At 43.7% G+C, this 27,258-nt stretch overlaps 2 protein-coding genes and 1 long non-coding RNA gene across 5 annotated transcripts; 2 read left to right on the top strand and 1 right to left on the bottom strand.

The window, feature by feature from the left end:
- Positions 1–2,193: 2,193 nt before the first annotated feature.
- Positions 2,194–5,418, bottom strand: LOC124854974. 2 transcript variants are annotated; one of them, XM_047343935.1, is made up of 4 exons: positions 4,923–5,418; positions 4,460–4,495; positions 3,730–3,793; positions 2,194–3,502 (listed from the first exon to the last, which is right to left on the bottom strand). In XM_047343935.1, the coding sequence occupies exons 1-4, from the start codon at positions 5,031–5,033 to the stop codon at positions 3,156–3,158; spliced, it is 558 nt and encodes a 185-aa protein (XP_047199891.1). In that variant the 5' UTR covers positions 5,034–5,418; the 3' UTR covers positions 2,194–3,155. The 2 variants fall into 2 exon arrangements, with proteins under 2 accessions (XP_047199891.1, XP_047199890.1); XM_047343934.1 differs by lacking the exon at positions 4,923–5,418 and having other exon boundaries at positions 4,460–4,897.
- LOC118123620 lies at positions 4,398–5,182 on the top strand. Its single transcript, XR_004698605.2, has 3 exons — positions 4,398–4,534; positions 4,684–4,787; positions 4,977–5,182. It is a non-coding gene; the product is annotated as an uncharacterized LOC118123620 (long non-coding RNA).
- Positions 5,419–9,605: 4,187 nt separating the features above from the next.
- Positions 9,606–26,597, top strand: ppap2d (phosphatidic acid phosphatase type 2D). 2 transcript variants are annotated; one of them, XM_035180862.2, is made up of 6 exons: positions 9,606–10,347; positions 22,222–22,379; positions 22,473–22,759; positions 22,890–22,947; positions 24,714–24,890; positions 25,104–26,597. In XM_035180862.2, exons 1-6 carry the CDS (start codon positions 10,140–10,142, stop codon positions 25,206–25,208), a joined length of 993 nt encoding a protein of 330 aa, XP_035036753.1. In that variant the 5' UTR covers positions 9,606–10,139; the 3' UTR covers positions 25,209–26,597. The 2 variants fall into 2 exon arrangements, with proteins under 2 accessions (XP_035036753.1, XP_035036754.1); XM_035180863.2 differs by lacking the exon at positions 9,606–10,347 and adding an exon at positions 11,580–12,404.
- The last annotated feature ends 661 nt before the right edge of the window (positions 26,598–27,258 follow it).

Genomic DNA, 27,258 nt, shown 5'->3' on the forward strand with positions numbered 1-27,258 from the left:
GTCTATGCCATAGATTGCCCTTTTCAAGTCATCACCAGCATGTCGACGGGCCCCCGTGCAAAAGCCCCATCACTTTCTGAATTATTATTTGTCACACATTGCTCATGCACCCGCTGTTGCACTTTCCCTTCAGCTGTGTGTCTGTTCGAAGAAGCCGCTTTGAAAAAACACCCACAGAGTTGTGTGTTTGTAAACTGGGGGAGGAAGTGGCTGTGGAGGCCGCGGGGGTTCAGGGGGAGGTGGGGGGGAGGGCGCCACCAGATTACCTGACTCACTTTCCAACCAACTAATGTCTGAGGAAACTGTGCTGCAGCTCAGGCCTGTAGTTACAGTCCGGAGCTTTGCAGTGTATGCGCTCTGACTGCACAAGTCTCTCTCTCATTGGTTGACCTTGACTTAGATTTCTGTGGCGTTCATGTATTTTCTCATGCATCTGTGAGCCATCACCTTCCATTGTGAAGCGTGAGAGCGTGACAGCACCACTGTATAGCTGCGACCAGCTATTCACGGTTCCATTTACGAAAGAAAAGTTTTTTCTTTTAGGAAAACAAAATCAGTCGTATCGCATCAGATATCAGTCTGTTTAATCTTTGGAAATAAAGCACTAGCTCTTCCACTGTGAGGCCTTTATTTCACAGTGCGCAACATATGGTAACTACGTGTGGTAAAATGTTCCAGCCAATCAAAAGTGAAAGAGTGAGGTGATGGTAGACGGCTGAATGCTGTCCCCTTGTGTCTGTGTCTGGATCAAGTAGAGAGCAGTGGAGACCTGACGCGTGTCTGAAGTGTCCGGAAACTGTGATCAAGGAATCATTTTAAAAACGCCTCTAACAAGAGAATTTCAAACCTTTCGCTCACAGGTTGAATTATTTGTAGTGTCATTTTGAATTGAGGTTTAAACTCTTTATCCTCTTTCAAATCTCTCAACGTGTGCATACTCAGGACCTTTGATCTTCAGCTTTATTTATTTTTAATCCAGCTATGATTTAACATTTTCTTGATAATTTTATAGTCATTTATTTTAATTTTCTTTCTTTCCTAATCTGTAACATTTGTATTCTTATATTTGGGCTCTAATATTGTCTAATGCTGTGTGATCTTCAAATAGCTTTTAATCGTTTTCTGTTGTTTACCTTCAATTTTTAACTTGTGAAGCACCTTGTAACTATGTTTTGAAGGGTCCTATGTAAATAAAGGTTATTATTATTATTATATTTATTATTATCATTATCATTATCATTATCATTATCATTATTATCGTCAGTATTGCTCTTCCCGACAAAACCCATCTGACACATCTTGTATTCAGTAAGTTCAGTATTCAGTCTTTTTTTAATTTTTATTTACCGACATACACTGAAAAAAAATCGCGGCCCACGTGTCTGTCTCAGTGACACTGAGGTAAACATTATGGTAAAGAGGTGATAAGGGATTTCACAGTAGCTGCCACACATCTTCATGTGGATACACAGCTGTCGCACGTCAGCCTAGACATCAGGCAGTGGAAAGCACAGGTAGGAAAAAAACAGCCCATACGGATGCCTCTGATAAAGGAGACAGAGTGGGCGGTAACTGTGTATCTGTGCTATCTGCATTCAAATTCAACATCTTGGACATCTCCCTGGTGTAATCGAAAGCTGCTGTGGCAGCATGTGGTGAGAGATATGTGACTGTGAAGCTGAGGTTTGGAAAAGAAGAGTTCTCAGATGAAACCTCAGTAACTTGGAAAATATGTCACTGGGCTGTGATGACTTATATCATGTTCCAATGACCTTTTCATGATTTATCTCTACTGTTGTGAGGTAAATCCGAAGAGAGATGCTTCAGGATGTTTGTATAAAGAGTTTCTATTTTGCTCTGTCAGACTGCGGGGGGCATATTCCTCGACAGCACTCAGCAGGGAGGGTCCCGCTGTGCCCCACTGTCAACTTCCGACCTCTCACTTTCACTTTTTATCCAGGGTCTTGAAAATGACTCAGTCAAAAGCACTAATTAATCAACGTAGGTTCATTCACCCTGTTTAGCTCCACAACGGTGCTTTTAAAACACATGGAAGATAAGAAACACAATGAAGAAAAGACAGTTTAAAATTTGTATATGTTTTAATTGCAGGTTATTTTTTTTTAATCAGATGCAAAAATACATTTAAAACGTTTCCAGAAGAAATGCAATATTTTTTCTGAATGATGTACAAACACTATCAGGTGTAACAGCTGAAACTCTTTGACAAAACCAAATAAAAACCGTTAAACATGAAACCTTTCACATACACCACCATGACCTTTGATTTCAGGATTCACGGTGTGCGGTCAGAGTAGTGAAGGAGAATCAGGTTCGTTCTGTCAAGTCATTTCACTTTTCATTTTAAATATAGATGATGAAAAAACAATATGAATGAATGTAATTGTGTTTATTGTTTTAACATGGTAAATAAATAAATAAATTCAGTGTCTTAAGATCATTATAATGAAAAGAAACAAGAATTCCACACTGACATTTCTTTCTTCTTGTACACTTACAAGCTAAATGGTTGAGTTTGCACAATTTTAAATATTTTATTGCAACAATTAATAAAGAAAACAGTGTACATACAGTGTATGTATGTTACACAGTGACACACCTGTCCAAAGAATGTTGTTGTATATCCCTACATATACTGTACATAAATACATACAAACATAAATATATAATTAACATGGTTAAAAGATATCAAGTAATAAATTAGCAATAAGCTGGATATGATTTGTGCAAATAACAGTCTGGCTTCAAAAGTTAGTTTTTCTGCCAGATGTTGCACTTCAGAACAATACATTCATGGAGCTAAATACACGTATTAAACTGCAAATACATTCTAATAAACAGCCCAGTAAGACACGTTCAAATGTTGTTTAAGAAGCAATGACAACAATCCACCTTTGCTTCTCTAATATGTAATATAAAAGTATAAAGATCCCCTCATACCTACAGTTTACTTCATATTGTTAAATATCTAAATTACCACACAGCTGACCTTTTAAGTGTGAATTTGAAAAGAAGTCGTAGTGATCTCGTCAGCCCAGGACCAATCCCGGAGCTGCTGCACGGCATGATTACCTTATCGGCGGAGATAATATGACATTAAATCATTTTAAATTCAGTTGGGGTGCATTTTGAATTCAGACCTCTCGAACAATCTTCATGTAGATGATGTCCAGGTGAGTTGCAGACTCACTGATGTGAATGTCCTCATTGGGTTCAGAGTTGATGGTGAGCTCCAGGGTCCCTCCGGCAGACAGCTCCTCTACCTTGCCCAGGAGGCCCGTGCTGCACAGCTTGGTGTTGACCTGCAGGAGGGTGTTGTTGTCACACTTCAGAGCCACTGTGTACTCTTTTTCACAGGAGTCCAGTGTCACCCGGAGATTTAGGAAGTAGTAACCATCCTCCTCTATGGTCAGAACCCCTGAGGTTGCCTTGAGTGGTCTCACGTCTGGATTCTTCGCCAACCATTTAACCTTCTTGTTGTCTGTGGGCAACAGAAAAGCTGCTATTAGCTGTGCACGTGTTTTCTCAGAATTGTATTTTGAAAATCCCGAGTTCAGTGAATCACCCAATGGTGTATTGTGAAAATACATGTGGTTAAAATGTATGTGCTGGAATTACATATCCCCTCTGACCAGGACATGTTCTTTATTTCGAAGTTTGTGAAAAGTGACCTGACCTGTCATATGTTACACAAATGAAACAACTTACATATCCCAGAAGCCTGAAAGGTTAGCATTTTCCCTTTTCCCAAGAGGTCATGTTTGGAGGAAAACTGTTGAAAAAGGAACAGCTCCATTAATCTCAAAGTTTCAACAGCAAATGTGGTCTATGACACACAGTTCAGCAACATGCATCATATCGTGTTTCAACAGGCCAGGAGACAAGTGCCTTCACCTTAAAGGGATAGTTATCCCAAAAATAAAAATTCACTCATTATATGCCAATGGAGGGGTGGGTGAAGTGTTTGAGTCCACAAAACACTTACAGGGGTAAACAGCGTTGCAGCCAAATCCAATACAATTGAAGTAAATGGTGAACGATTCTTCAAACGTAAAACAAACAACAGAAAAAAACAGAAAAGCCTCCATACAGCTCGTGTGGTGTCATCCATGTGTCCACAAGCCCCGACATTCATACTCGACTCGAAGCGGTGTCCTTTACACCATGTTTTTGTTTGACCATTTACCATTTTTCTAGTGTTTTGTGGACTCAAACACTTCACCCACCCCTCCATCGGCATAGTGGTGAGTAGATCATGAGTGAATTGTCATCTTTGGGTGATCTATCCCTTTAAGAGTGAGCACAGAATGAAGCAAGTAAATCTGCAGAAGGAAAGCAAAGAGGCAACAGCACAGTAAAGTGGCATTTCCACGAACGGGGCGATGACGCGACAGGTCGACAGATGACAGCACAAACTCTGAAGCTGTGGTTTTCTTACCGACGGCGTGTTGTTTGGCTGGATTTGCGTTGTCCTCTGTGGGAAACAGAAACACAAAATATGCTCACAATGAAGGTAACAAGAGGGTTGTGATTTCTGGCAAAGGAACTTTGACCCAAGGGGGTGCAATAAAAGCAGCTCACTTTCTCTAAATGGCCTTTTTTTTTTGTAACTTATAGAATAAAAAAGTACTGTTTGTACTTTGTTGTTTTTGTATCTTCTAGGTGAAATTGATGTAAAATGCCGATGACGGAGGTCTGTGAGCAGCTGTGGAGCACAGGCTGAATTTTTCTCACCAGCTGCTACCATCAAAACCACAAAAGAACAGGTGCACTGCTCGGATACTGTATTTTAACACAGCAGTGCTCACGTTCATCCTCTGTGTTACTCATTCAAAAAGGGCTTTTAAAAGCTGTTGTACAAGTTCACAACCTTAAAATTCAATGAATTCCGTCTGTCTCACCTGACGTTCAACTGTGAAGTAGAAGATGATGAACACGACTTGCATGATTGACAGGACGGTGATCCACAGCAGGAGGACGTGGACGAGGCAATGCTGGGTACGCTGTGGCATCGTTAGACCGACAGTGGCGCACAGAGCTACTTGAAGACAAATGTTAAGAGCTGACGACTGCCTGCACAGGTCCTGCAGTTTCCTCTGCTGTGCACCAAGACAGTGTGTGTGTTGCTTCCTGAGCTCAGTGTGTGTATGTGATGAGGACGTTTTGGTGTATGACTGTTTTCTGCTGTGCTCTGAGTATCTATACAACAAAAGAGGAATACAGATTGGTACTTTCCCTATATGTTGTAGAGGGAAAACTAGGCCAGCCCAGATTGTACACGTCTGTTTCTCGGGGCTGGCCCCTTTCTTGCTCTACTCACCAACACTCAGACCAAAAGAAGGAACAGGACTCACTACAAGGGACACACGGAAGGAAAGGCGAACTTTGACATGAATTCTTTCCAAATGAATCATTCAGTTCCTCATTTTTGATGAAAAAAGATATGATACTTTATGATCCATGAAATTATCTTTTTACGTTATGTTTTGTGTTAAAACTGAAAGTCACTGCTTTGCTTTTTTTATCATTAAGATCCATAAATGATAAAAGTCAATGAGAAATTAAAAAAAATCTGCCCCTTGGTCTGGATCTGCACCAAAATTTGATGGGTTCTTCCTTTGGTAAAGCCCATGGAAACAGCCCTTACTGTGTAAATTCTAGTACTATTATGAAATTCCTCATTGGTGTACTTCTTTATTTGCTTAGTCAGCAATATGTTGTTAATCATGTGTTGCACTTATTCATCAGTATTGTTAGGTCACCTGACTGCAACACCTTCACAGCCTGAATGGAAGTCACAACATGTCCGGAAATGTTTGTTTATGTTTGCGCTTCTTGAAAATTCCTACCTGGGTCTATATTTCTATATATTTAGGTAAGTTCAGGTCAGTTTCACTTTCTCTGTTTGTACTTTGCTGTGGGAAAGTTTTATAGCAGCAAAACAGGATGGGCTTTGTTTCAGGTATGTGTCATCAGAGTGACTACCTGCCTTGCAATCTATTTGAATGGGGAAGTTCAGGTCAGGCGATGACAAACTACATGCCCAGACTTCGCACAGTAGGATTGTATTTTGGTGAAATATAATTACAGACAGAAGAAATTATTTGAATCTGACTGGAAAATCCAAAGAGCAGTTGGATATTTGAGAGGCAGCAGTGTCCAGGCATGCACATTTAAAGTGAGAAATCCTCAGAAGAACATAAAAACATGTCTCAGCCACATTTAGTTTGCGTCTGCACTTTCAGAAGAAACCAAAGTGGCGTGACTCTGAGTGAATCATATTTTCATTCAAGAGGCAAAGAGAAAACACAATGTTACTAATATGTAACACTGGCCTTATTCCTGTCAGCATTATTTGCGTGGGAGCGGAGGACAGATACAATACTGGACTAAATTGAGAGTGGAGAGGCTGACACACCACATCGATGAAGGATGGTGAATCAGATTGGAATTTTCCTGAGGGCAATGACACACAACCCTTGTGAGACTCTTCAATTACTACTGTCAGTGTGACCTACAGTATAATTACTACACTTCCTCACTTTGTCAAACTCCTGAAATTTGCAGACGACACAACCCTCATTGGATTAATCTCCAATGGGGACGAGGCCGCCTACAGAGAGGAAGTTGACAGCCTGGCTTCCTGGTGCAGCCAGAACTACCTGGAGCTGAACGCTTTGAAAACTGTAGAGCTGGTAGCAGACTTCAGGAGGAGCCCAGCCCAAACCGCCCCCCTCACCATGTGTGACTCCCCAGTTAACACAGTGGAGTCTTTCAGATTCCTGGGGACTATAATTGCACAGGACCTGAGGTGGGCGGAGAACATCACCTCCACCATCAAGATGGCCCAGCAGAGGATGTTCCTCCTGCGGCAGTTGAAGAAATTCAACATGCCGCAGAAAGTGATGGTCGAGTTCTACACAGCCATCATTGAGTCCAACCTCACCTCATCAATCACCGTCTGGTTCGCTGCCTCCACTGCCAAGGACAAAGGCAGACTGCAGTGGATCATTCGGTCAGCCGAGAAGGTCATCGGCTGCGACCTGCCGGCTCTCCTAGACCTGTTCCACTCCAGGGCCAGCAAGAGCGCAGGCAAGATCATTGCTGATCCTTCCCATCCTGGTCACCACCTATTTCAGAGATTCCATCCGGCAAAAGGTTCCGGGCTATCAAGACCAAAACCTTGTGCCACCTGAACAGTTTTTTCCCCATGGTAGTGGGGCTCACAAACAAGCCCCCTGCATCACACTGACTCTGGTCAGTGTGATGAATTCTGATTCTGATTCTGATTTTAAATGATGATTTACTGCCATCTAGTGGATGTTAATCAATGATGCGCAATAAAAGTAATACAAGTTTTCCCAAAGTTAAGACGAGACACACAAAGTACGGAAGCGTATTTCACTTGAAAAAAAAAAAAAGTTCTGTTTTTCTGAGATAATTATCTCGGAAATTCCGAGATACGTTTTCATAAAAAATAAATTAAAAAAATAACAGTTTTTCTGAGCTAAAAATAAAAAACCTTGATAGAATGTGGAAGAATTTTGTTTTATTCATTTGATTATTTTCAATTTTAATACTTTTATCAAGTACATTATCCTGGTGAAAAATAAACATCAAATGTGTTGTTATTAAATTGTTTTGTTATTTAAAACTTGTGCAACACACAAACATCATATAGCTTAAGGACTGTACAAAAGTTATTTGTTTTGATCGACTATTTTTGGAACCGAATCTCAGTTTTATAAATTGTTAACAGATCAAATAGACAACTTCCACTTGCTGTGAATGTGCAGCCACATACAGAGGACACACATTAATAACCTTAGGGCAGGACTTTCTTTTACAGAGTAAAAAAAAACAGAGCTTCTACATGTCATCTGTAGAAATTACAATTAGTACAAATGTATCTTCCGTGTGTCTACAGACTGCAATGGGGGAAAACAACTTCTTCTTTTCCATGACTCACTTTCCTTTTTTTCTCAGTCTTGCATCAGGACAAGAATATCAGAAATCTGAAGTTAATACATGGAGGCAGTGCTGCTGCAGGGTTTCTACTGTGAAGCAGCTGCAGGCATGTGATGCATAAATATTATACCTGCTCCTCTAACAATCGATTTAAATCTATATTCTTTTATGTGGCATCGTTTTGCTTGCATGACAATTTCAGTATCTGTTTGTTTGTTTGTTGACTTTCTGTTTTCAGATTCTCGATGACAATGTTTTCTTTCTCCCTTTTCCATTGCAAGTTTGAATTTAAACTTTTACAAATTCATTCCCTTATTCAAATTCTCAAATTACCCTTTTTTACTATTTTACAATTTAACAAGTAGCACTACCATGTTTGTTTGGCACCTCAATATCAAGTATCTCTGCATTAAGAATTTGAAAGAAAGAAAGACAGAAACAAACAAACAAACAAACAAACAAACAAACAAACAAACAAACAAACAAACAGAAAAAGAAAGAAAGAAAGGCAAGTTGTGAAAGAAAAAAGTAAAATGCAAAAGATTAATTTTGCTAGCTTCTTAAATATGAATATTAGCCGATTATGATCATTCTTGTTAGTGGATAATCTCAATTAATTATTAGATGCATAAATGTCTAAATATCTCATAAGACATATAATCAGCAACTATTTATATTGGAGAAGCTGGAAAATTCTTCAGCATTTTACTTTTTTCTATTAACAATTATTATTGTCAGCAAGACTGTCACAGGCCTGATGTTGTTTTACTGGGGAGGTTTGTCTTTGTTCTTTGTACCGGTCCTTTATAAGGGATATTTATACATTTTCTGGATCTTACAATTAATCGATGAACCAACAATGAAAATACTTGTTTTCATTCATTAATGTGCAGGAAACAACAGCAGTCAGCTGTGAAATATTTGGTTCATACTGAGGCCGCTGTGCCTCTGTCTCTACACCAGGGGGCAGGAAACCTCCAGTCTAACACACAGTGAGCTGATCAATGAGAAACCAACAGACCTGCATTAAGCCAACTGATTGATTTAAAGAAAACAACAACAACAACAACAACAACGACAACAACAACAACAACAACGTGTATTTCACAACATTTCATAAACTTATCACACGTTTCCTGAGGGAAATAGTGTGTGTTCAGTTTGGTCTCTGCAGTCTGTAGTGAACTGGCAGACATTCAAACAGCAGGAGTCAATACTGTGGAAAAATCAATTTGCTGGGCTATGTTGCAGATATAAGTGCACAAGATGGCACAATTATGATTTTAATGGAATAATAAATGATAATAAATGATAATAGGCACTCATGGGGAAGTACTGCAGTCTTATTAATTATACTTTTAAAAGTCGACATTGTGAGGGTTTGTTATTATTATTTGCAGATGTTTCTTTTTGCAGCTGTTTCTTTTCTGTGGAGTCAACGCAAACCAAAGTATGGAGAGGGTGGTGCAGGATGTGTGTGTGTGTGTGTGGGAGGTGCCCTCGCATGTGTGGGACAGGAAACTCTCTGAATCAGGTGGATCCACCAACGTCAGTCCCATCGTTTCATATTGATTTTCTTTTGTTTTTTTTACTTCTTGTTTTACCAGGGAGGTTTTCACAACTTGCGTAAAGTCAAACAGAATAAGACCGGAAATCAAAGAGAGTTTCAACTTAAACCCCCGTCTCCACCGTGTAGCGTTGATAGAGGGGCTTTTATTTTGAAAGGTTTGAACCGGTTGTGGTGTCACTCCTGTTTTATTGACATGTGAACGCTGGACTGTTCGGGACATTTGAAAGCGGCTTGAACTTCAACAAGCTCCCACTCACAAGTTTGTCGTCGGCTTGACCTCAGCTGAAATTCACTGGGATGTTCGTGTTGCGTCTTATTTTCACTTAGCTCCACTTTTTTCGGTTCTTCTCCAAGCAACGTGAAGCGGTGGCTCCTCCACTAGCGGGTGGGCTGTGCTGGGTGACCGGGGTCTGCTGCTGTCAAACCCGCGCTGACATGGAGCAGTCGCACCGGGGACGGACGGACTGAAAACACGGTAGAAGTCCTCCACGACGAAAGTGACGAACAACAACGGACTAACTTTCTTTTTCTTTTTTTTTTTAAACGAGTTGTCAGCTTCTTGTTTCGGCCGCGAGGACCCATGCAGAAGTGCAACTCCACCGGCACCCACGGCAACACGCTGCCCCGGGACGCGGAGCTGCAGCTGCGGCTGGCGGACAGCGGAGGGGCCGGGGAGGGGATGGAGAACGGAGCCGGAGGACACTTCCTCGGTCACACTGAAGAGGAGAGCTCGTTTTGCACCAAGAGGAAGATGCTGGTCGGGCTGGATGTAATATGTCTCTTTGTCGGTAAGAATACGTGTATTCCATGTGGTGTCATTGCAGGATCACTGCTATTAAATTACCACGACTCCAATCTGACCATCACTGGTTTTAAAGGACCCCGACCCCCCCTATTCGCTTCTGTTTTTTATTCCACACATGTCAACACCAGCTTTGCAAATCATTCTGACTTTTATTCAGAGGTCACACGAAGCTGGGGAAAGATTGAAGTTAACGAAGCTGCAAAGCGCTTTTCCAGAAGTCGAAGGGAAAGTGTTCAAAGAGGCAGGGAAAGTTTCTGCTCCTTTGCACGTGATGGAGGGATGAAAAGATGGAGGTGGAGAGAAGGGGGTGGGGGGTGCGCTCTTTTGGCAGGAGCGGAGTTGTGCCGGGAATTCATCTGTTCCCATGGTAACCCCCGCCAGAGTTCCCGGGAGAAGAACGTGGGAATTCTGATTAAAAAACAAGCCCCCGCGTGCGCGCTCGTGTTCTCACCTCAGTTCTTCAGCCTCGTTTTTTTTCACCGCAGGGTCACAACCGAAGTCACATACTTAACTGAACCGACAGTTCTCACAGGGAGAATCAGGAAGAAAAACACAAAAAAAAAAACATGCAGCAACAACATGTGCACAACAACTCAGGGGACAGTGACATAACCATGAGAAAGGAGTGGTCCAAACGAGTCTCTATATTAGTACATACACTAAATCACATTTAAGGATTTCTTTCTTTCTACAGCGTTTCTACATTACCGTGCAAAATCACAAGTCATCCTGCATCAACGGTCATACAACCTCTAGGGTCATTTGCAATCGGAAATTGTTCTGTATTCCATTTGTGAACTAGCAAACAATTATAATTAGCATCGCCCATTAGTTGATGATTATTTTCATCTGATTATTTTCCTAGTTAATCGATTAATCACCTTGTATAAAAACCTCAGTTGTAAATGCCCATGACAACCTCTTACAATTTTTTTTTTCAAAACTACTAATCAATTAATCAATCGTTCCAATCTCATTTGTATAGCCCACATTCACAAATCTGTATTTGTCTCGTGGGGCTTAACAAGGTGCGACATCATCTGTTCGTAACCCTCAACAAGAGTAAGGAAAAACTACCAAAAGAAAATAATAACAGGGAGAGAAAACCGTAGAAACCTCAGAGAGAGCCACATGTGAGGGATCCCTCTCCCAGGACGGACAGAAGTGCAATAGATGTCGCGTGTAACTGAACACGTCAAGAAAATAACAGTATTTACAACATTGATTAGAAGAAACAGATTTTAGCATAACGGAAAGGCGTGCAAATGTTTAAAGTCAGCTACTAATCTTTGCAGCTCTACTATGCTGCAGAAGGACACATGCACACAAACAATCCTTCAGTTACATGAATGTACTAACTGTAAAAAAAATTCCTTTATAATAATGAAGTGACAGTTAGATAAGTATCCCATCAACGTTTTTAATAAGTATCTGAAAAGGTTTACTGTCAAAGGGCTTCCTCTCAGTGTACAGCAGGCCCAACCTGAGGCAGTGCTGAGATTGTTAGTGTAGCTTATTGTGGTGTTTCTGGGGTTTACACCACGATAACGGATCATACAGTGGGAGAATATTCTATGTTGTATGCTGCGTGTGTGATTTCAATCATGAAATAATCAGGTGTCTACAGTTATTAGGGGAGAAAAAAGAAATCGGGTTGAGAATTGAAATATTGTGCATTAAAGGCTGAGGACATGGGAATGTTCACATGAAGAGCCAGCACCTCAGAATAATCCAAGGACTTTCTTCCTCTTTTTCGTTCTGAAGCGGAATCACCATAAATAATATTTTGGCACCTGTTGTAGTGATAGTGAGAGACAGTCATGTGATTTCCCTATCACATGACTGTGATAGGGAAAGGGAGCAACTCCTGTTGTGTGACCGAGTGGTTATTTGGTCAGGGTTGCACGAGAGAGAGGCGGAACCTGTCAAGGCAGATCGACAGGTCTCAGCCTCGTTGGCGGTTAGAGCGCAGGAAGTTGTCTGGCATACGTAACAGCAGCGGGAGGCATTCGTTTCACTGCCGTTTCTTCACCCCTGCAGGTATGCTATTAGCTGTTTTGCTCTGCTTATGTCTCAGCAGCTTTGTTGTGGGTTCAGGAAGTGGCCAGTGACCCAACATCAGGCAGCGCAATGGAGGAAATGGTCTCAATCAGTCCTCCTCCTAACACACACAATGGACATGCCAGTTGATTTCTCACTAGACTGCGTGCCCTGACCTCTCTTTAGCAGCCGCGACAGTGCATCTGATATTGTTTTCACCTTGTCAATCTGTGTGTGTGTTTGTTATCACGGCACAGTGTGGTCATAGAGACACCTACGTGCCGTGAGCGGGGAGGCGGTTTAGAGACGTTTGGCAGGTGTCTGTCTGTGGATGGATTTTCTCATGGCGACAGCATCACAACCGTGCAGGAAAAGTCAAACGACTTGCAAAGAGGCCAGAAGTTGGTGGAAGTTTGCACCACTGGCCCAGATTCATAGGTTACAGATCTTTGTATCCCAGTTTTATTAATCTCTGTCCACTCTTAGTTATTTGTTCAAACTACAGACCATCTTTCTACAAGGTCTTACTGAGCTGGAAGACTTGACAAAGACGCCGGGTGCTGGTGTGAACATCACAAGGACAAAAAAACAACTACATGTTACAGGCTTTCGTGGTAATAGACCATGCATTGTCCGTGCAATGCTAAAGGGAAATAAACTCCACAACCAGATGAAAACACACCAGGATAAGAAATGTCCTTTGCCTTCTTTCTCCCGACTCATTCTGACGTTTCATGTGACACAAGAACTGTGTGTTCGCAACGTGATTTGATCGACCATAGCATCTGCACTCGAGTATTTGTTTAAACGCAGTGTGATTGGCTGGTGCCTGTGCTGCTGCTTGAAAAGTTGGACTTTTCTCAACTTCTACGTTGCACAACGCGAGCAAAGCAAAGCACAAGTTTCACATGTTTCTGCTGAAGCCTCCAACATGAAAATTCGACTGCCCTGTTTTTTTTCCTGACCTATTTAGTTGAGCTTCTCTCCAGCAAAAACAGAAAATGATGATTTACAGTTTTATAAAACAGATAAATCAACATTACCTAATAAACAACACATGGGGTGAATTGTTCAAATGGCACAAGAGTACTGGAATGAGAGCACAACATTGGAGGAAACCTTACAATGTGACGTATTGTTACACTGGTGGAGTTCATTAGCGTTTTGGTTACTTACAGACTCACAGCGGTCTGACTGTATCTTGCATTGTCTTGAACCATCGTGTCAGTTATCAGCAGAGGCCTGACCTTGACTCATCTGTAGGCACTTGGCACTCAATGCCATCATTATTGGAAATGAATTGGGCCCTTCATTTAACTCAATCCTCTTATCTCTGACTAACGCAATTTTCCTTTAAGAACGCCATCATCGGCTTCTCTCAGACGGTTGACCTGCCGACATTACTCATTCTGTAAAGGGGCTCATTCACAAGTGAAACTGTGGAATTTTACCCTGAAGCATCAGTCCTCATTATGCCATCAGCACAAGACGGATTCTTGTGTTGTGAGGTTTCCACAGTCTCTCCTTGTGTCTCCCTGTTTACTTCAGATTTAAAGTGGTGACATAAATTTTGTATTCTGTGGCGCTATGAATGGACCTAAATCTGTCTGTGGAATGCTGGGAAATTAAGGACATCAGCCGAGGCTTCGACTCAGGTTACCTGATCTCGCTGTTACTCAACACCTGGCTCGTCTAACATTGTTTTGGTTTTGAGGCAGGGTTGTTTGTGGGTCTGTTCTGACATGCACGTGATGGATGCTTCACAGAGACGGATTGTTCTGGTTCAGCTCAGTGTCAGTTAGCTCCGTGTAAGCGGCAGAATGCCTGAATATGTTCAAGTGTTTGTTTGTGTGTTAAAGTGTTTGTGCGTACATTCCTGATGTTGAGATATGACCAGGAGAGAGGAGACAGAATTTCTGCCCTGTGGCCGCATCTTAGATCTTGCGTCCAGCAGAACTAGGGGTCAGAAGGTTTCAGGTGTTTGTCATATCTACCCAGCATGCAGGGACAGGCCTCCCAGCCTGCACTGCTGTTTCCCTCCTGCACAGGTGGTCCCAACTCTGTCATCACCCCAATAAAGCCAGTTTATTGCTTCTCTGAAGAGTAATTGGGAAATGACTGGAAGTGGCAACAACCATAAGCTTATACGGCTTTGGAAAATAGTCCAATTGCCTTTTGGTTTGACCTACCTCCAGGGGTTAACTCTGAAATAGTTTCATACTTGAGATGCATAAATTGTTAGGCTGAGTTAAAGACGAAGTCCATCGATTTATCTATTTAAAACAAGAAAGTGATTGATTCAATAGTAAAACTCCTTTTTGGATACTTTAGAGACAAAAAGCTGGAATCAGTTGATCGCTGCTGTGTGTGTGTTTTTTGTTCGAGACGAGAAGCAGCATGCCAGGACGAGACGATAGGTATCTACCCCAGTGATCTGAATTCTAAGAGGGCTCCGTCTTTCCAGCTTATCTCTCCTTTTGTCAACTCCTCTTTTTCTCTTCTTTTCTTCAGACAGTCTCTATTTTGGGGCTGAAGGTGTTCCAGCAATGCAAGCGAGGGGTGTGAGTGTGTGTTTTATGTCTGTGTGTGTGTGTGTGTGTGTGTGTGTTTGGGGCAGGTGGCGGGTTTATGTTAGAGGAATCCTGGTTCTGTTCTTTTTGGCAGAGAAAGCCGCCAAGTGAGTGAGACAGCGAGAGGCCAACACGCCACAGCATGTTGGTGTGTACCGGGCCAGGAATATTACATTTTCTCTTGTGCGTGTGCATTTATTTGTGTGTGTGTGTGCGTGCTTGCGTGCTAATGAGGAAAAGTGTGGGTGCGGGTGTTTGTGTGTGTTTGTGTCATCGTGACTGCAAACGCAGACGCCCTACTACGTCTGACATGTGTGTGCTGTTTGTTGACAAATTTGCCGGTTGTGTTTTGCTTCGCATTTTAGGCCAGAATCAAACACTCTGCAAAGTTATGAAACACATTAGCGTCACTCGGCAGCTGACAGGTGGAGAGCCATTAAAAATGAATCAGTCAAATCATTAGCTAGCGGAGGAAGTGATTTCACTTTCTTTCTTTCGTTAGTGGGTTAATGCATCTCCTTCCCTTTCGAAAGCACTGCAGAGGTTCGTGAATCCATTAGCTGCACCCTTCCACAGGCAGTATACACTTCTGCATTCACCGTACTGTGCCGTCAATACAACTTCCCCAGGCCATTAGCACAACAGAGCCGACTCAGGCCTCAGAGATGTTTCATTTGCCTGAAGGCTGAGGGGCAAGTGAGAGCCTGAATGAGTGAACAGCCCCGGGGAGGGAGAGAAGAGTGAGATGTGGGAAGAGAGAAGGGGTTGAGGGTTTTACAGTAGGGGTCAGAGTTCAGACCCACGGGCGCCTAAGGGATCTTATCTACAGCTGTCTGTTTATGTCCTCCGGAGGAAGCAGAACTCGGAGACGGATCGGAAAGGTTTAGACACCAAATAGCTTCAGATTAACTTTTAATGAGACAGCTGCAATCGTCTCCTCGAAGATGGTTCCATAAGTGCCCACGACGGTCCATAGGTATTAGTTCTAATGACTGAATCAAGATGGGAGTAGCACTCTCATCCTCAGTGCTCATTAGCTAGAATGGGTCTGGAGAGGTTTACCATCAAAGCATCTACCTGAGTGCGAGTACAGCCTGTAGCCCCGCCTCTGCATCTGTCAGAATTAATGACTCGTCCTCCTCTGTCTGTCCCCCTATTGTCGGAGACTTAGACAGCACCCCCATGGCGCCATGGCGTGGCTACACATCATTGGCAACATTTATCATTGTGTCACATCACACCTGCTCGAGTTTTTCTTCCTTTATCCCCACAATTCTCTCTCTGAAGTTGCTCCAACTCTTCTTTTGCAAACATGTTCTTCTCCAAAACAAAACACACTGACAAAAACTTCCCTGCAGCCCTCGACTGTTTCCTTACAAACGGCTCTACCACAATCAGGCCGCTCGATGCCAAACACCTCCCCTGCAGTCTGAACCTCAGCTCTGTTGTTCTCACATTGCAGACTGTTCACCCTCAGCTCGCCGGGCGCACCCTCGTACCTTCCCGCCGCAGAAACCACCAGAGCGCTCCTTTAAAGTTTTCAAGGTACATACCACAGTGGCGGGCCCTTTATGTTCCTGCTGAATCAGACAGGCACACAGACAGCCCACTTCAGACCTCACCACTCATGCCCTGAACTCCTGAGCCGGGCTCCAGGAAACAGGTCAGTGAAGTGTGGAGAGAACAGACGCAGCTGTGGGAGACATGTCTCCACTGGCCAGCGGCAACAGTAACAGTGGAAGGGGCGAGCGAGACCATTCCTGGGGCGATTGTGGAAGGTGAAGCAACATGAAGGCAGCTAAGACCGCCTTGCTCCCAAAAAACATCATATTTTAGTTCAGACCCAGAGTTTTCATTTGCTCTGTGTGAGTTTGTTGATTTTGCTCATCAAAAGTTTCAATTCATATTTCCATTTCTACTTTCTCTCGGAGCCTGGATACACGCACCGTGTGCCATAAAGACCCATTAGAAATACAACAAACTTGTGAGTCAATAGAATCTCATATTAGCGGAGGAGGGTGGGGATGAGTGGGTAATATCCCATGTTATGTGAAGCAGTAGTTGTCTACTTAAAGAGGCTGTGTGGAGTCCAGCTGCAGCAGATGCTGATGATAGCAGATGGTGAACAAAGATCCAGAGCTGCTGTGACTCCTCGGCCCCTCTTTGTTCTCCGCTGATTACTCTCTTTGTGCTGCCACCAGGGCAGACGAAACAGATCAGCCTCTCAGAGCAAATGCAGGAAATTAAAAGAGGTGCGTGTGTGTGTGTGTCAGTGCAGGCGGCGGCCACTCACCCTTATCCCACCTCTCCACTACCTGGATTGGGCCCCCAAGGAAGAGTGAGATGAACCACCAATAAAGTTGGTAGAGACCCAGCTGCCTTCAGTGAGTTTTATTCAAGCCTTTGCAAAGAGGTCAATCTTTCAGCAGGTGTCTGAGAAGAAAGACAGAGAAAAAAAAAAAAGATAACTCGGAGCCAAATCAAACTGGAAGGGTTGATTAAGTTTTTCTCCCAGTTCCACTCTGCAAGGTCATTCTCAGCATCGAAGCTTCTTTTCCAGCAGATAAGGTCAAGTGTCGGATCATGGTGGTTTCTTATATGAGTGAAAAAACGTACATGACAATATGAACATTTCCATTACACCACCTTCAAGGACACACACTGGTTTAATTGTTGCAGTCTATGGTTGCCTATCATAATCACAGCTTTGAGCCAATGACTTCATCTCATGTTTAAGTGCTACCTACGTTACAGTGGTGCGTGTGTGTGTGTGTGTGTGATGGTGCAAAGTCTCTTCCCGGACTCCCTCCTTAAGCAAAGACTTTTTTTATACCAGCCGAAACATAAAAGAATTGGCTTCGTCTTTAAAGCACCTGACTCACACTGAATACTGATGAGATAAAAGGACGGATCATGGCCAGCTTACGGAGACGGCTTTGTGCAGTTAAATAGTTAATTATTGCACAAATAATTGCCGAGGACGATCCAGCCCGACAGCAGACCGCTGTTTATGTTCGGCAGGCCGTCACATTGCTTCTTGCAATGCTGTTACCGTGGGATTATCGTGCTTGCACAGATTCAACTTACGACACTTATGCAATTCAGTTCACTGACTTTATGATTGTTTTTAGCAAGGGTGACTTAAAAGTAAACAAGCGGCTTAAAAGTTTGTTGGGAAACATGCAAGATGCCGAGGGGCCCAGCGGAGGGTGGACCACCCCTGAAGGGTGCTGTAGAAAGCTGGGCTGTGGCCACGGCTCAGCCCAGTGGAAGCTGCTGGCCACATGGATCTGTGTCGACAGGTCGCTAATTGTCTGTCCTTCGCTTCCATCAAAGGGCAAATTCAAATCGAGGCCTGTACAGTCAGATATTATCGGGTGTGATGACACATATTGCCACCACGGTGAATTAGATTTAGCTTTAGGCTATGTGCCGCGCTGTGCCAATCTATCAGGATGCCACATCCATGGGAGTTCATTCAAGTTTGGTAGTGTTTGACTTCGTGTGGTTTTCTGGGTCTAGCATGGTGTATTTGGTTGGTTAGTTGTTCTGTTGTTTTTTTTCGTGGGTGCTAGTTGGTTTTTCGCGGTCTGTTTGGTTGTCTGTTGGTCTGCGGGTTGGGTTTGTTTGCATCCATGTGTGGTTTTTATGTGTATGTGAGTGGGTTGAGCCTGTATGTGCATTTGGGGGTATTCTGCTGGTCGAGGCGGGGTAGTGTTTACAGAGTGGGTCCCAGCAGAGCCCAGATCTCTGACCCTCACATTCCAGAACCACCACTAATCGCCTCCGTCTGCTGTTCTCTGTAGAGAAACCCTTGAAGCATCTCTCTTGGCTCCATCTTTGCAGTTTTCTCTCACCCCAGTATTAGTGCCCCTCACCCCTATTTGTCAATTTTCTAGCCCTTTGGCCATAAATTTTAGCCTAGTTATTAGTTTTCGTATTGATCGGCAGATGTTCAGCAACATGACCCTACAGCACGTCCATCTGCATGCACCATCTGCCCTCTTTGCTTTACGTTGCCTTAAATCCCTTTCTCCAGAGTTTTTCTTTTCGTTTCTTGCTTCAGTTCTTGTTATTCTCCTCTCGCAGTGAGCTCATTCTGGGCTGTGGTCATAGATGTGTAAATTAGAACCAGAAAAAGTTTCTCAGAGTGAGGCACATATCCCCTCCGCTCTTATTCCTCCTCCTCTCCTCCCTCCCTCCTTTTCTTTCTGTCGCTTTTGACTATTTGAAAGCATTCCTGCTTTGAGTGTCAGGCCCAGCGAGCAGCACATTTGGGCCTTGCAGTGGGAGCCAACCCACTCCTCCGCCTCCTTTTCGGTCCCCTCGCAGGCCCTCCTCGCCTGGCTCTCTTCTCGAGCACGTCTTGGCCAGGTGCAGAGGTTGGCTCACAGCTGCGTGACAGATGATGTGTGGGTCTCTAAAGTGTTTTTGTGTGTTGTTGTGAAAACCGTTGTACTGATGTTGTCGTTGTAAAGCGTTGACGGCGACTGTGACGTATTGGCTAGTAATTTGTATAGGATTGTGGAGATACTCTATAACGATCAGCATATGGCCACCGTGTGTGGTTTTAAGCACCCACACTTTGTATTTCTTTATCATACAACACTGAGAATTACTACTCACTCGTGCAATACACTGATAAAAAGTGGTTGATGTATTTTAATGAGAAACTTTACCAACTACTTTGCCACACTGGAGTGACCTTTTGCTCATGCACATTAGTGCCAAGTACGTTCATGAACTTCATCCAAAACCATCAGTATTGGCAGGCCTGAGGTAATAAAATATGCTGCTAACTGGCTCAGCGCCTCATGGTTTCCATTAGACCTCTGTATGTATTGAAAATGATCCCTACTGTAAGCCAGAGATTTTAAGCCCTCAGGGAGAATCTGTCCATTATGTCTCCATCAGCTAAATATTGATTATTGAGAGTGGAATGGCAGTTTTGTGAAATCTGATCTTATGGCAGAATAAATGTCAAATTCTGTACTTTTACATTGCAACATATTTGAAAACACTGAAATATGATATTGTAAAAACAAATTACAGAAAGAATTCAGGGTGTAAAAATGGCTTAGCCTATTATAACACGTATAAGCCTATTATTATACGTGTTACAGTCTGTTTTTTTATGTAGAAGACACTGAAAACAAAGCTACAGTAAATTTTACAATATATCATTATTAGGGTATACAAATTGTTTTTACCGTTACACGTCATTGTACTCATAAACACACACACACTTACTAATCTGGAGCACAATCCACCACCTCCCTCCCCCTGTCACACTCATACAGTATAAAGAAATGGTCATCAGGAGACTTTTTAACCCAGCATCTGCAGACTGTGTTAGTCAGATGTTTAAAATGTGAGTGTATTGCATATAAACCCAATGAAACAAGATCCACACCCACTCCTTTTGAATCAGAGATGAATCAGGTCATATCCCAGCATTTCCCCACCTAGGTATGAGGCACACAGATAAAGGGATTACGATTAGGAGATTAAGAAATGTGTCTGTGATTTCTGCAGGTGGCAGGAATGTACTTCTAAATTGTGAAATAAAGAACTTTAACAAAGTATTTATGGCTTAGGTTGAACAACGATATTTCTAATCAGAATGACTTCAGGCAAACTGTTTTCTATAGGAGATGTAATGTTTCTGACACCTTTCATTACAATGTGGTTCAGTGGACGACCACTGTGGTGGCAACATAAAATGGCTAAAACAGTATCCAACAGTAGAAGATTCAGGCCAAGATTTGACCACAGAATAAATAGCATTGTTGTTCACTGGATTGAATTAGAGGATGTATTTATGTAATAAAGTCATAGTAATAACCAATCTGTTATAAAGGCAGGAATTCTGACAATCAAATCAAAACAGATCTGTATGTGACCTCGGTTACTGGATGTATCAGTGTGTGACTGAGATGAATCTGATGGAGGTGTGTGTGTGTGTGTGTGTGTGAGGAGACGCCTGTAGATGGCCGAGAGATGTGGGTCAGATGAGAGGTGTTTCCTATCTCTCTGTTGGCGTCACAGCCTCGGCTATCCGCCTGCAACGTGTTTCCCTCCCTCGCTTCCTCGACTCAGGCCCAGTTGAAAATAAATGGAAGTGGGCTGGGTTTTATCTGTGTTTTGTCTTTCCGTCAGGGCAGGGTGACTTCGACCACAGACTTCACTAATACACAATAAGTTATAGCCTGGTTCAGTACAGCACTCGACTTTAATGGTTGTGATAGCACATGCAGTGATAGCTAAAACTGGAAGACGTGTGCAATTGTTTGTTCCCCTTGGCCTGATTTTGTGTGTGTATCCTGTGTTTCTACTCAGTCACGTAGTCTGAGAGATTCCCTGGCAGGAGCACTGTTTTGGCCTGGGTGCGTTCCAGCCAACCAGCAAGCCTGGGATGACTGGGAGAGGCACAGAGGTTAATGATTAGTCCCATGTTCCACTGCATTCCATGGGGTGACAAGGGGACATGGGATAAGGCTACAGAGAAATGGAGCAGGCTGGGCCGGCCTTTAACAGGGCTGTTGGCTGTCAGAACACAAGAAGAACGAAAGCAGAGCTGCTCAGCTTTTGTTTGTTAGGATACGATCGCCAACTCTCACTTTGCCACCGTTAAAGATGTTGAACAGATTTTCCCCGTTGAACCTTCACCGTCAGGCGGGAAGTTGTGTAAGTCGGCCAAACCTTGACCTCTTCCACCTGATACAGATTAGAAGAAACATACAGGGAACTCGGAACAGCTGTTAATGTAAAATCAGGCGGACTAAACGAAATGTCAGCACATTTCAGTGGAACAAGGCGTCATTGTTAAACAATACCTCGCCCTTCCTACACTGGGTTTATCATCTACTTTCAGCACTCTGACATTTTCTGTGTAACACGCTCTCTAATATCGCCTTCGTGCTTTCTCATCCTAATCCTCCCCTGTCGTTCCCATCTCTGTCTCATCGGTCTTTAATGTCCGTCATCCCTCCCTCTCCTCCGCTCTTCTGGTCGAAGCAGCTATGTGTGGAATGCTTGATCTGGGAGTCATGTCGGATCTCATACCATGCTCCCAGGAGACAGGAGAAGGCCACCTTTATGTTAGTCAGTGGTGCACCAGCCATCTATGTATCTTGCCGTCTCTGTGATCCTTGTTGCATAGACCCCATGCTCATACACTCATCAAGCCATCTTTTGTTTTTTGTCTGGCCCCCCCCCTCCTCCCTTTATCTCCCACATCTCATCAGCCTCCATCCCATTCTTTGCATGCGAGTTGAAGGCCGTGACTCCCTACAGACGTGGCTTTTTCTGCGGAGACTCCAGCATCACCTATCCCTACGAGAAGAAAGAGGCCATCCCTGACAGCCTGCTCATCGCTGGCGGTATAATCATCACTGGCTTAACGGTAAGACGATGATACCTGTAGAGTATATATCATTATTTTAATATGGTGTAATGTCTTTGTTTTAGGATTAAAACGTCTCATCTCTATTCTCAGATTGCACTGGGCGAGTGCTACCGGGTACGTTTCCGAGGTGTGCACTCGCGGGCGTTTGTCCGAAACCGCTATGTGTCGTGCCTGTACAAGGAACTGGGGAGCTTCCTCTTTGGTTGCTGCGTGGGTCAGTCTCTCACCAACATGGCCAAACTGAGCGTGGGACGCCTGCGGCCCAACTTCCTGTCGGTGTGCAACATCACCTATGCACTCATCAACTGCACTCCGGGCAGTTATGTGCCCGAGGTCACCTGCAGGCAACCTAATCATAAGATGGAGGAGGAGGCAAGGTGTGTGGCGTGCATGCATGAGAATTTTTGCTCGAAATAATTTGGTGTGTTTAGTCAGGGAGGAGTATAAAGTTACCTGATAACAGTAAATGTTTAACCTCCAGCGTCTTGTATTGATCTTCTCTTTCAGGAAGTCTTTTTTTTCTGGCCACGCTTCCTTTGCAATGTACACCATGCTCTATTTGGCAGTAAGTCACCACTACACACACACACACACACACACACACACACACACACACACACACACACACACACACACACACACACACACACACACACACACACACACACACACACACACACACACACACACACACACACACACACACACTGGAATGTGACCTTTGCGTTCACCTGAGCTAGTGTTGCATAATTACTGCATTTGGTGCTGTGTTTACAACGTTGGGGGAATATTACAGCAGGGCGCTCACTTTCACTTCAGTTAGTAGTCACAACATTCCCCGGAGACCAGGAACACTGCGTGCAACTATTAATAAGATGATTAAACATGCACAAACACACCGAGACATGTGCCGTTAAATATATTCATACTTCCCGATCGTGAGGGAGGAGATCTTTGAGAGCAGCCGTTCTCAAAGAGCTGCCGAGACAGGGAGGAGGAAGAGGAGGAGGAGGAGGGGGCTGTTTTCCACAGGGGGAACATGAATAGATGAAGAGACCATGCAGACAGAGGAGGCCTTGTTGTGGGTCTCATTTAGAGGAGGGGGTGGAGGGCTGAATACGCCTGCTGAGAGATCGACAGGTTTCTTTCAGCGTAGCCACCCTCCCCTCTCCCCCCACCCAGCCTCCCCCATCTCCTCATCTCTCTCTTTTGCTCACGCTGCCCAGTGGTCATGGGTGCATTGTGGGGAGAGAAGAGACAGTGCGAGGGAGACAAAAGCACATAATTATCCATTTTGTATTCCTCAGGTATTCCCTGTCATTAACCCTCAAATTATAGTCTTAGGTGGCTTAAATATTTTTGTGTTTATGGCTAAAATGAATAAACGAAATGAAGACGATGCTGTGGAAAAGAAAATCACCGCCTCTCCTACTTGCACTTGTGCACCATAGAAGTCTAAGTGAAAAGCAGCTCCTCCGACCTGAAAGAGATATACAAGGATGAGTGGAGGGGGATTAATAGCAGGAATGAAAAGGCATAGAACTGAGGGAAAGAAGTGGTTTGAGAAAAACAAGCGCCTCAGTGTTTGTTACCCCTGTTTTCTCACCTCTTCACATTGCACTCCATTTTTTCTACACACACACACACACACACACACACACACACACACACACACACACACACACACACACACACACACACACACACACACACACACACACACACACACACACACACACACACACACACACACACACACACTGCACAGGCACAAACTCACCGCCTGCTTTGCAAGCTCGCTGCTAGCCTGTGCTTCAGCAGAAAACCAGGAGAGAATGTGTCAAACCTGTGGCTACATGCCACCCGGACCGTGGTCAGCTGCTGGAGTGTAAGGCAGCAACCGTGACACCTGCTCCCAGCTGGGATAAGAGAGGAGGAGAAGGACCCGGTGAAGGAATGTAGGCCATGTGCTCCCCAGTGGTCGACGGGTCCAGACAGACCTCCAGCCACCTCATAAAGCCTCTGCGCTCTGCATCACGCTCGCCCTGTGACCCCATTTTCGCAGGCACAAACATCCATTCTGCAGTGTAGCACTGATGCAGGAGATGAGGATGAACAAAGGGAGGAAATGGGGTTTAGATGTAGTGTTAATGGACTCGTGCCAAGCGTCTTTTCCTCCCCTCTGGGCTTCAGTGAGTGGATGCTCGCGTTAAGAGAACTTGAATCATGAGACATAATTATCAGTTTAGGTTCGTGGGAACCCACAGGCTTATATTCACTTGTATGTAATCCGGAACAATTTAATAACAATATATTTGTACTTTTCTACAGTTCTACCTACAGGCACGGTTGTCATGGCGAGGAGCCCGGCTGTTGCGCCCGTTAATACAGTTCCTCTTAGTGATGATCGCTATCTACACCGGCCTGAGCCGCATCTCCGACTACCGCCACCACCCCAGCGACGTCCTCACAGGCTTCATCCAGGGAGGCCTCACTGCGTACTGGGTGGTATGTTGAAAATCACCGTTGTCTAAATAGATCAACAGTTATCTCTACCTTCACGGGGTTAGATTCCCTCTGCTCTCCGTTGACGGAGCTAGCTCAAACAATAGCCCCCCCCCCTCATTTTCCTCACTCTAACGGTGTTTATAAACAGGGGATGATTGACAGTGTGTGTGTTCTGTGTATATCTCCTGACATGCTTTGCGTCTGTGCCCGCAGGCCTTCCACATCTCCTCCATGTTTAAGTCCTGCGCCCGTTCAGACCTGTCTCCCACGAGCATGTCCCTGGAGAGTCCACTGTCCAGCCAGCAAACTGTCTGTTAGCAGGCGCACGCCGTCACTCCAGCAACCAGATGATGAGAGGACATGGACGGCAGAACGACAGACAAGCACGGGCGAACAGCAGAGACGAGAGAGAGAGAAATCTTTTAAGAAAGGGAATTATTCTAAGATAAAAGTGTACAATCTACACATGCATGCTCCTGTGGGCAAACTGACACACAACATACACTCACACAGTAATCTAACATGCTCACACACACACACATGAAATTCAAAAAGCACATATGACTGTGAGTCAAACCCGTCCAGTGAAAAGAACTGCATAGTAATATTAGACATATTTTTTATATATGAAAAACAAAAAAATAATAAAAAATGTCTATTTTTCAACAGCTGCTAATAATAATAATAATAATAGTTCCTAGTTTGAACTTGTTTTCTTCTGTGATGGAGGCATCTTGTCAGTGCACGTGGTTCAGCTTTCAAAGCACAACCGCTCACTCTTTTGTCACTGGGTGAGAGAAAGAGGGGAAAAAAACTCCTTTTGTTTTTGACCCTCTGCCTCCGCTCGGGAAACTTTACCCAGCAGCTGTGAACTGAGACCATCACACCTCGGATGTTAGAAAAAACACCACTGGCTTCAACTCGTAACCGTTTTTACCTTCAGTGGCCCGATGTGCCACTGCTCTAATCCCACTGCCCTGCATCACTAAACAATAACCTGTATGTAAGAAAGCAGCATTTGTGCTGTGTCACGATGTTAACCAGGGCAGTGTCAGGAGGAGGAATCAGGTAACTCCACCTCCCCTTCGCTGCCATTTCCCTCTACTAACCACTTTGACTGTGTCTCAGAGGTGGAGGCTCGACTGAATTTTAACCTTTGACTTTTGCCCCTGGACTCTGAGCTGCACCTTGATTTATGCCACTCTGACAGGAGAGCCGCCCCCACGGGCCCTCCTGCGCATCTTTATTAATAGCACTTGAACGTACATAATGGAACCTTCTTATTATAATCAATATTATATATTTTATCACAAGTTTGAATAATCAGTGTTTATTTTTTATTAATGTCAGACTCATACACTATATTTGTTTTTTTTTTCTTCCTGAAATGATAATTATTCAAATTGAATGTAAATAGGTATGTCATTTTATAAACCACACAGAATTTTAAAAGTATTAGTTCCAAGTCTGGACAGTTTTTACCTGTTTTATGTACGTGATTGTATTTACATTTGTGTTGATCAGGTACGGAGACTCACTATTGTATCTGTTGTAACTACTAGACTGAGCCACAGATATTATCAGAAAGCTATATTTTTTGTGTTCCCAGTTATTGTCATGTGTCTGTTTTGTCTGTGAATGCCTGAAAGGCAGAAATAACCACTGTAATCAAAAAAAACCAAACCAATAAAATGAAAGTTGAATGTTTTTAACTTCTTCCGTCCTCTGTTATTTTTGGCATGGAGAAAAAAGAAAAGAAAATGGATGCGCCACAGTCTAATGCCGACCAGACACATTTTACTAGATCTCAGTGTCACAATATTGATGTCGTCTTGGTTGTTTCTGGCTACTCAAGAGCAGAATGGGAAAGGTTGGACATAAGTCATTACACAGTCAAAATCTCTGCTAAAGCTAAATGTAAACACTGCAATGATAAGTGACTTAACGTCCTGTAGTGTTTGGAAGCTTTCACTCCAGTGCTCCCAGTTTCTTTCAATCCCAGCAGCCCCCTCTCCCCTTCACACCCTTCCTCACTCTGCCCCGTCCCTGCCCTCAGTCCTTTTCAAGTGCAGCGGAGCATGATGGGCCGATTCAGGGGGGGGGCCCGCTGCCATGGAGTTGCTTAGACAGATACAGGTTGAGGCATTTTCTTTTTCAATTCTTTTTCTCCAACTACTTCCAGGCTGAGGGAGGAGAATAAAAAAAAGCGGCCCTGTATCAGACAAGAGAGGGCAAGAGAGAGAGAGGGAGGGAGAGGGAGCTCCAGAAATGGGTGTGCCCATAATGCTGAGGTATGAGGGGGACAAACAAGCAGGAAAAGTGGTCCAGTAATGAAGGGGAGGTGGTAGTGGAGCAGTTGGCAGAACAG

Source organism: Hippoglossus stenolepis, chromosome 16 (assembly GCF_022539355.2).
Source record: "Hippoglossus stenolepis isolate QCI-W04-F060 chromosome 16, HSTE1.2, whole genome shotgun sequence".
Taxonomy (NCBI): domain Eukaryota; kingdom Metazoa; phylum Chordata; class Actinopteri; order Pleuronectiformes; family Pleuronectidae; genus Hippoglossus; species Hippoglossus stenolepis.

Coding starts and splice junctions, on each gene's coding strand:
- LOC124854974 (XM_047343934.1), bottom strand. CDS start 4,768: ATGGTAGCAGCTGGTGAGAAAAATTCAGCCTGTGCTCCACAGCTGCTC. Junction 3,794..4,459: donor AGCCAAACAACACGCCGTCG/GTAAGAAAACCA, acceptor CTTTTTCAACAG/TTTTCCTCCAAACATGACCT. Junction 3,503..3,729: donor CTTTCAGGCTTCTGGGATAT/GTAAGTTGTTTC, acceptor TGTTGCCCACAG/ACAACAAGAAGGTTAAATGG.
- ppap2d (XM_035180862.2), top strand. CDS start 10,140: ATGCAGAAGTGCAACTCCACCGGCACCCACGGCAACACGCTGCCCCGG. Junction 22,948..24,713: donor ACACCATGCTCTATTTGGCA/GTAAGTCACCAC, acceptor ACTTTTCTACAG/TTCTACCTACAGGCACGGTT. Junction 24,891..25,103: donor GCCTCACTGCGTACTGGGTG/GTATGTTGAAAA, acceptor CTGTGCCCGCAG/GCCTTCCACATCTCCTCCAT.